At 36.4% G+C, this 9937-nt stretch overlaps 1 protein-coding gene across 2 annotated transcripts; it reads left to right on the forward strand.

The window, feature by feature from the left end:
- The first annotated feature begins 437 nt into the window (after positions 1–437).
- LOC104222944 (uncharacterized) lies at positions 438–8575 on the forward strand. Of its 2 annotated transcripts, none has more exons than XM_009774276.2 (5): positions 438–829; positions 2765–2947; positions 6272–6398; positions 6781–6894; positions 8322–8575. In XM_009774276.2, exons 1-5 carry the CDS (start codon positions 518–520, stop codon positions 8435–8437), a joined length of 852 nt encoding a protein of 283 aa, XP_009772578.1. In that variant the 5' UTR covers positions 438–517; the 3' UTR covers positions 8438–8575. The 2 variants fall into 2 exon arrangements, with proteins under 2 accessions (XP_009772578.1, XP_009772579.1); XM_009774277.2 differs by having other exon boundaries at positions 2768–2947.
- Positions 8576–9937: the final 1362 nt, after the last annotated feature.

The following is a 9937-nucleotide window of genomic DNA, read 5'->3' on the forward strand; positions in this document are numbered from 1 at the left end:
TGGTGAGCACTTTGTACGCATTGGCCTTCCGGTGAGCACTCTATGGTGAACACTTTGTGCGCACTGGGTAAACCCCCTTGTGTAATAGCCTGCAGACCACACATGAAATATAAACCGCCCAAGTCCTGTGCGACAGGCTCTACCCAAAGTCATTAAGGGAGAATTTGATCACAGGCCATTCATATAGATTACCACCCTCCAAAGTAACTGGGCAATCCCGAAAGAAAGGTGTTAATGCACACTTTGATACATGAATAAATTCATGATATTTTTGTCCAATTTTGCTTCTTCATTAAAAGTGACTATTATTAAATTTCAAATACTGGCTAAACTTTAAAAGCAGGCCCAAAAGTGGCTACGCCTCATATGAAATCAGCATTAATGACTTTGAAACGGCGTCGTTGGGTACCCTGCTTAAAACACAGGTTTCTCGATTAACAAGCAAATCGGTTCTCCTTCCTCTTCAAATACCATTTCGCACTGAAGAAACTTCCAGAAGAAGTCAGAAGCTAAAAAAATGGTGTTAATCGAACAAGTACCTTCTGAACAAGCAAAATCAAACTCCAAACCTAGACAAACCTCTGAATCAACGACCACAGAGGTTTCGCCGCCCGCCGACAGTTCTTCGACGGCGACGGCGGCGGAGAAAGCGCCGTCTGGTAACGCCTCCGATGGATACGAAACAGCGAGCGATACCGAACTGAACGAGACCGAAAATGGAAGTAATAGAGAATCTGAAAAAACAGTCAATGCGCCGTCGTCTTCTTCTGATGGCGATTTGAAGGAGAAGACGCAGCAGCCTGAAACAAATCTAGAACAGCTCAATGAGGTAGGTTTTCTTCTCTTACATTTTTTTAATTGACAAATTCGCGTTGCTGTTTTCCGGTGCTGTTAGGTATTTGTAGAGTGATTGCAACTAGTTTAGGTAAGTTTAATTTAGTATATTGTGTATACTAATGTTTTGAGTTCCTTAGTTATTGATTTTTTTAATTTTTTTGATTAAATGGTGCAATGTGCATTGGAAAAAAAAATCAGTGATTAGAATTTAAAGCCTGTGAATTCGAGATTAGAATTGAGGAATTCATTTCTCAGTTTGTTGAATTCTCTCTAGTTATTCCTTTTGTTTGTTTGTTTGTTTTGGTAAGTTAAATTTCATTTATTTATGTTACTCCATGGCGAGCGGTGTCAGAAAATAGCAGATGTTTTTGTGATGATTGAATGGCTCTACAGCAAACACAAACAATTAATTAGCCCGAATTCTCTGTACATAATAGTATCTTCTCCGTACACCAAAAAGTTATATGAAATACAGAGTCTTTTGATATATCCCATATTTTTTTGCAACTAGGGATGTCTTGCGATACTGTAACATGTTACTATTGTGTACTTGACACCTTCATGATGTATATTTATGAAATTTCGATTATTGAAAAACATATCTTTTTTGCAGCTATGGGAAGTCGTGTATTCCTTACATTCCAAATCTTTCAAGAAATAATCAATAGTATGGTCTTCCAATTTGCTTTCTTCTCTTTGCTAATTCTTGTAACTTCCAGCTGGTGATTGTCTCTAAGGCTGTCCCTGTCCTCACCCAAGTCAGTTCCAGCTAAGAGAGTCAAATATTGGAATGTTGTGTTGTATACCTGCAATTTTACTCTCTAGTGAGTTATGTTAAGTGCATCAATGAAATGCACCAGATAGCGTTGAAAGCATTAGTGCAATGTAATCAAGTTACTAGTCTATTGAAATGATCAATCAAATCGATTAGCTAATGCGATTGGAATCGATTTTTTCTGTTCCTTATATCTTTATTGGGTTACAGGCGGAGTGGCTTGGTTTGACTCATAAAAAAGAAATGATCTCATAAATAAGAAAGAAATGGAAAGAGGAAATGATGAAAATCAAAGGTCATGAGAGAAATGAGATTAGGGACTATATAAAATGGATTTGCTACCTTCTGTAATAATAAAAATAAGAAAATTCTAAATATATGGAATATACCCATTTATAGCGCATAGCTTCCCTATACCCTAAAAAATACTTTAGTATTCTGAATTTTCTATGCTATATGCTTTCATTAATTGTGCTAATGGGGTTTGTAACATTTTAGGAAGAGGGTGTATCTCTTTCCAGATGAACTTTCTGTATGTGTGTGTTGATTTTTTCTTGCCATCACCTTAACATCAACATTAAGACGAGAATATTAGTACGTTAAGAAGTTTAATGATCGCGAAGCAACCATTTACTAGCATTTTAATACCACTATTCTGACCGTTCTTGTCCTACATTCTATAAATCACGAACTCCATCTTGATAAAAAGAAAAAGGAAAGAATGTGGTCCAAGATTAGATAAGTTGCTGCGAAGAAGTGCCTCCATCCCAAATCGAAGATTAGAAAATGTGAAACTTGTGTAGAAAATCTAGCTGACATTGTTTTCAACCCTGGGTCTTGGGGTAAAAGTGGCACTGAAATAAATGAACCTTTTCTTGTGGGTCATGCAAATTTAACAACTATATTTTTTCCCCATTTGATTTTTCCTATTCGACATTGAGGAATTTCATCATAAATGTACTTTCGTGACTCTGATCTGCCTGACCTTCTTTCTCTTGTTAATGTGTTTTAGGGTGTTTGATCATTGCCATTTCAGCTATTACGCCTGCCCCTTTTTTTTTTTGGAAATGTTCTTCCTCTTGTTAGTTGGTGAAACTGTACTAAGATAATCACTCTTAACAATTATTAATATGATTCTTTCATTTTGAGAAGCAGAAAGCCTTGGCTCAAGCAAATGATGCAAAAGTTGAAGGCAATACATTGTTTAAGGATGGGCTTTATGAAGAGGCATTGTCAAAATATGAGCTAGCATTACAAGTTGCAGCAGATATTCCTTCAAGTACTGAAATTCGTTCAATATGCCATGCTAATCGTGCAGCTTGTTTCTCCAAACTGGTAAGCTCAGCATATGCATTGTGTGCACTCTGCATCAGATTTTATTTTGTCAAAATTCTGCCATGGGTTGGAAGTGCTGATAGGTTAGTTTTGTCTACAGAATAGTTTGCCAAACTTGTCAGGAGCTTTTACATTTGGCATCTGTTTGTTACTAGCTTTTCATTGATTTGTATTGTCCCACTTGGATTCCTACTGCTTTTGGTATAGCAATTTAGTTGGTGACTAATAAATATTGAAATCAACGTTGCAGCTTTTGCTGATCATTTGAACTTGTGGATTTGAGCATTCGAAAGAGACCTGTCACCCTATATATACTGGACATAAACAATTCTGACTGGCTAATAGAAGCGATGTCTGATTTTTGAGCTCTTTACGCAACCTGTAAAAGAGCTATTCCAAATAGGTTTCCCGACATACTCTTGTTGCTGGATATCAATGTGATTACCTTTACCTGATAAACAGAAATTCTGACCAGCTAAGGAAAAAACTATTAATAGTCTTGTCTTCTAAACCCCTTCAAACCTGATTTGATTGGGCCTGATAACTAAGTTTGAGACTGTCATATCTGGTCTGGGATATGCTTAAAGCAAATCTTGAAGCTGAAATATATGGAGAGGGGTGTAACTATGAGAAAGATGTCACATCATATTCGATGCTATTATGGCTTTATGCAATACCATTCGCGTGGAACTGTTAAATCCTACAGTATGTAGAAAGAGTTCATCCTTCTGAGATAGCATATGATGGAACTACATCAACTGATAGGCAGACTACGAGATTCCCTTGTATGATAACTAGTGTGTTATTTAACGATAATAGCCTTCACCAGTGCCTTTAGCTCTGATGTGTTCTCATCTGTGAACCATACTGTTTCATTGTGGTTATCTTAGGTTTGGTTTTTTGTTCCCTTATCTTTTCAGGTAGCTAGTATTCCTCATAGGTGATAGCATATAATTTCTGCTTGTGCTGTTTCATCATTAACTATTTCTGCAGATATTCGATTTCAGTCACAGCAGATTTTGTCTACATTATCTGAACTTAGCATCTAAACTTGACGAGAAAAACTGTAGGATTTACCCCTCAAACTCAATCTACTCAAATCTATAACAACCTTATCAATTTTGTTGTCTCTATTCAGTAAATTGTATTCTCTTTCCTTTCCACCTTCGTTCTTGTGTCTTGCTGAATGGCAAGTCTGAGTTGAGATGATAGTATTTCATCTGTACTTGCAGTGGCTTGTAAACTTTGATTCGGAGGCTATTCTAATTTAATATTTGGAGGGGCAGTGGGAATGGTGCGGAGGGGGAAATTAGGTAAATTTGAGGAAGAAGGTCGTGTCACAAGTCGAGGCTGGGGAGGGTGTTGTCACGGGGGCGGGTAGTGGAGGCTGGCTGACTCTGGGGCTAAGAAAGGTGTTTGTAGTTTGCGCAGGGGTGGAATAAGGATGGTCTAGGGAGGCGTTGGCTGCAGACTTCACTTCCTTGTTGTTTAGGTACTTTATGCAGTGATATGTGATAAGCCAAGACATATAAAAGACATGTTAAGGACCAGGATAACTAGTACGTCTAAGTGACACCATGCCACAACAAGCCACGGATGATGAGATGGAAGTAGTGTTCTTCGGTCTTGTTAAACTGGTCATTAGTGTGAGCAAGCGATTGCTAACTTCTGTCTGATCCTCTTTCCTGTACCTTTGATGAAATTGGGATGAAAAAATAAATATTAGCTGTTATGTAGGACAGAGGAAGTATACCGTCCATTGAAGGAGACAAAACTTCTTTTCTATTCTCATCTTTTATAAATTATTTTGTGTTGGACAATCTGTTGTGTACTATATTGCATAGTATCTCCTTCTTCTTCTTTTTTTCCGGAAAGGTAAAACCATCTTACTTAATATTTTATATATTTATAATGTTAGTTGGTCCGACTTGATGAATTATTGACTTCCAACCTGATCAGATTTCTTGTTTAAGATTTAATACTTTCTAATGTGGAAGTACAATACCTAGATCACTACATTTAGTTGTAATATTGTAATTTTCCATTCGTGACAATTGCCTAGAATCTTTTGAGAAAGTAATATCAGCTCTTTCTCCTTATAAATTTGGTGTGGTTTAGATTCTTTGGTACATTGTGATAATTATTCTCAACGCTTCTCTTTATAAATTAGGTGTATGAATTAAAAACATTTTATCATCCTTATATATAACATGTTTGAATGAGACATATGGTTGATGTAAAGATAAATTTACTGGAAATTCTTGGGAGGATCTTTGCCCCTTTTTTTTGTCCAAGTATATATGAAAAACGTAATGCTACGTACGTATAAGACTTCTTGGAACATTTGTTTCAAAATTTCTAACATATCAATCATCAATAAACTCCCCAATCCCAAACTTGTTTGGTTCTTGAAATAGGGGTTCTATACCTTTATAGGATTCTTTACCCCTTTTATACATCTCGTATGCAGAGTTCACGTTCACATCAATGAACTTGTACTTATAAAAAAGTAAAAAACGAATAGTAATGGTTCTTAAAATAAAGGGTTTCTCACTTATCGCTAATATACAAATCTTTAACCAAACTAAAAGAACCCATGATAAACATCATGGGATCTGATGTAAGTGTAACATATTTCAAGGGAAATAATCTCTGAGCAAACATACAATGGAAAAATCATGTCATACCCCTATATCTGACATAAAATGTTTGAATTTCATACCTTATACTGCTAACACTGTTAACAGCAGAGACAATTATTTTGGTCCAAAATTTGTTGATTTTGGAGGTAAACTAGAAGTAGACACGATATGACTCTCATTTTACCAATGTGAAAGTCATTTGTCATCAAGAAACAATAGATGTTTTGATGGAAAGAAACTTCAGTCTACCTGTGTAAAGTATAGGGTGTTTACGGTCTTTGTGCTTATGGTGTAGCAGCAATATGATGGAAAACCCAGCTTTTCTTTTTCAATTTTTGGAGGAGGAGATGATGTTTTAATTTTATATGTGAACTTGCTATCTTAATAAAATAGCTTACCTTATCGGAAAAAGGTCACCTGTCGTTGTGTTGGACAGGAAATCAAACATTTGCTCTTTATAGTCCATAATCTTAAAGAGGGTATGTGCATATTTTTTAAGGTCTGCTTTTTCCACATTTTTGTTTCCCTTTATATTAGACAAATTTCCATAATGTTCTCTCTGCTTTCCCCATATCTTTGTTTTTTTACTTTTCCGAGTGTAGTTTGTAAGATATGAATGTGTTTATCTGTGTGAGTTTTTGTTGCATCTACTAATGATATTATTATTCTTTTTCATTTACAGGGAAAACATGGTGAGACAATCAAGGAATGCACAAAAGCATTAGAACTAAATCCTACATATATGAAGGCTCTGGTTAGAAGAGCAGAGGCACATGAAAAGCTTGAACACTATGATGAGGCTATTACTGGTAAACATTGGATTCTGAAATTGTAGTATGATTGTTCAGTATAATGTCATTGTAGTTGGTTTTTCTTAGCTGCATCACTACATAACTAAATAACTAACATTCATACTCGCATTTACTGGGATATCTGGTGGAGATCTTGTGTTTTTCCATCAGGTTCTTCTATGTCTTTTCCGTATTCTCTCTTCCCCACTCTCTGACAAAAAGAATAAACAAAAAGAGTCCCTGTATGTTACTCATGTGCCTCTGGTAATAATTGCACACCACTCAAACGGTTCATGTTATTGCCTATTGGTGAATAATTGAAAAATTGGAGTTCTACTTTGGCTCTTTTCTTCTGTTCTTATTTATTCCCTTTGTCTTTTTTTTTTTTAAAATCTTGCAGACATGACAAAGATCTTGGAATTGGAACCCTCAAATGACCAAGCCAGGAGAAGTGTGATGCGTTTAAAGCCATTAGCGGATGAGAAGCGAGAAAAGATGAAAGAAGAGATGATTGGTGAGCTTAACAATCTCCTGTCTTGACATGGACTAATTCTCTATTTTCTTTTCTTATTTAACTCTTTATAGTAGAGATTCTTTCCTATAGAATTGTTAATGGTTTGACATTTCTTCCCACTTATTTATGTTAGTCAGTGAGAAGGATATCTAGTTCGTATCTAACTAACTCCTGGCCAATTATGGAAACAAACAGCAAAAAGCTAAATAGAGAAGTGTGTCATTCACATGGTTGGGGACTACTATGTTTTTGCACTCAGAGATTCCGTGTTGCTTCTCAGGCTAGTTGTTTGGCGAAGATTGAACATGACTTACATGCTTTAGCAATTAGTCTCCTAACTTTTCACATCATTCATTTGTCTGTATTCTTTGTGTGGAAGGCCTCATAATGTTCTTGGATTCTTTAGCAATTGGCCTCATAGTGATTAAAGAAAATCGTCTTTTTGAGAAATAAAAAATCATTGTTTTTGAGAATGTCAGCTCCCATTAAACCCATAAATAGACAAAGTCGCTGAGCACAATGGCTTTCTTATTAGTGGACTGATCAGCCAGTAATGTTCTATAGGCCTGGAGTAATCTGCTATTGTATGGACTTTGTTTTGTATCAAAAATATAAAGTGTATAGACTCTTGCAGACAGCAGTTTTTAACTCAGGAAATTGGCTGTGACGTTAGTCTGTACTATAGTATAGACTTTCAGTAGTTTTTAACTTGAGACAATTAACTGTGACATTTACCATGCACATCTTAGATTTCATAAGGTCATGCTGCACTAACCTATCAAAAAGCATAGTAATGCATTAGCTAACATCATACATAAGTGTCCTTATCAAAAAAATATCATATATAAGTGCAATTACACATTTCCTGACACTGGAGAAACATGTGATAGTAAATCTTGAACTCTGGATTCCATAAGTCTCATAGAACTTTGCCCAAATTTTTACTTAAATGTGTCTCTCTTTTTTTCCTTATAAAAAAAGAGTCTCATTTAAGTAAATATTTGGCAAAGCTTGTGCGAAAGCTAACCCAGTATGACTCATCAGCTGAGCAATGCTGCTGCTACAGTTAACTTAGTATGACTCATCAAGAAACTAAAAGAACAAGGAAGACCATATGCTTTACTGCTTTAATCTCGTGATGCTGACTAATGCACTTCCGTGCCAAAATGTACTATAGCTACTGTTCAGGACTCCATGAAATTCCCTTTTAGCTCGTAGGTCCCTGATTATTTGATCTCTCTTCGACTGATTGTATCATCTTAAGTTTTTGTAAAGGGAGTTTTGGTTTGTGTATTAACACCTTTGTTACTGTGTGATCCGAGACAAAGTATGGTATTCAGTTTATCGCGATACCTCAGTTTGCTTTCAAGCAGTGTAGGCACTTATTTTGTGGTTCTTTTGATGTTAATGATTTGTATTTATTACAGGCAAGCTCAAAGAAATGGGAAATTCCATTTTGGGTCGATTTGGTATGAGTGTCGACAACTTCAAAGCAGTTAAAGATCCAAATACTGGTTCCTACTCGGTTTCGTTTCAGAAGTGATGTGGGTTAGCCATGTTGACATATATAAATTTCAATTTTCTTGAATGAAAGATTAAGCAGAACATTCGAGCATACTGGTTTTGAACAATGCTTGACATTATTGCTTTCAAGTATATAAGTTTTGGCCATAAATTTGAATTTTGATGTCTCTGAAGGTGAAAGCACATGGCTCGTAGCCTTGATGTTTCTATTTTGCATGACCAGTGGACTGTAGACCTTATATTTGGTGAAATCCAGCTATAATTTCTGTGCTACTAAGTTTTTGGTTAGGCCATATTTAGGGGAGGGTTCTGCTGGATCTGTTGCTCAAGATCTTTGGTCTTTATTCGGATCCGATGAAAATAATGAAATTACTTCTTATGGACTCGAAGGCTTGGCGTAACTTGTAAAGTTGCCTCCATGTGACCAGGAGGTCAAGGGTTCTGTCACGCCTTGAGCCTGGGAGGCGAGACCGGCACTCGGTGCCTTACCTATCCTTGCGTACCACTTGCGACTAAGAGATTCTGAACATGTAATGTCATACTCTGGCCATGGGCCACAGATCAGGATATAACTTAAGCTGATATAAAGGCCGATCAGAAGAAGGAGAAAACTAAAAGTTATATCAATGAAGTAAATTAGGAATTTGATTATTGGACCCAGAAGTTATAGGAATCATGATTGAGAACATAACAGAATCACTCTTAGTATTGGAGGTGCAAGAGAGATAGCACCGTATTCTATAACGGCTCTACGATAAAGCCAGATAGAAAAATACCAGCCTCATAAGAATTCAGTTTGGAGCTCCTACCGGATTGTATAGGCACTAGAGGTGAAAGTATTATAATAGAGCTTCAAATGGTGGATGTGATTTATACCTATGTGGGAGAGAGGTTATGAAAGAGATAGAAGAATGTGAGGTGATATTTTAAGGTAAGTAAGGTTAAAGTGAACAACGTACGAAATACTCAAGTATAGAAGGATGAAAGTGGTCCATATTTCAGGTAAAAGACTAGAAGCACTAGGATTCAGTATCCAGAAATGATACCAGTGTCGTCAGTGGCATATTTTCCAGCCTATGACTTCTAAGTATCAAAAGGTCTAATTAGATAGTAAAAGAAGTGTTAGAGACGATACAATGTCTCGCTTGAGGTTCCAAAAAGAAAAAAAAGAAAAAAAACATAAGGAAATCGATCGCAAGCTAAAGTATGATAGAACGACAAGGTTTTAGAAAGACAAGAGCAAGAATAAGAAGAAGGCAAGTGATAAGGTGACAGGTTCGAGCCGTGAAAACAGCTTCTTGCAGAAAGTAAGGATGCGTACGATAGATCTTTGTGGTCCGGCTTTTTTCCGAACCTCGCACATAGCGGGAGCTTAGTGCATCGGGCTGCCATTTTTACTACTTATGGACTCGTTAAGAATGATTCTAATCTAGTTAGAAGTAGAGGCACTCTGGTGGGATTTTCACGGACAAAAAAATATTGCAGTCAGTTTGATAATCGTGATTGCAATTATATTGTT

Source organism: Nicotiana sylvestris, chromosome 11 (assembly GCF_000393655.2).
Source record: "Nicotiana sylvestris chromosome 11, ASM39365v2, whole genome shotgun sequence".
NCBI lineage: Eukaryota > Viridiplantae > Streptophyta > Magnoliopsida > Solanales > Solanaceae > Nicotiana > Nicotiana sylvestris.

Bases quoted from the DNA above. Each gene is read 5' to 3' on its own strand.
- LOC104222944 (XM_009774276.2), top strand. From the start codon at position 518: ATGGTGTTAATCGAACAAGTACCTTCTGAACAAGCAAAATCAAACTCC. The intron at 2,948-6,271 runs GTAAGCTCAGCA...TTTCATTTACAG, and splicing joins CAGCTTGTTTCTCCAAACTG to GGAAAACATGGTGAGACAAT. The intron at 6,895-8,321 runs GTGAGCTTAACA...TATTTATTACAG, and splicing joins GATGAAAGAAGAGATGATTG to GCAAGCTCAAAGAAATGGGA.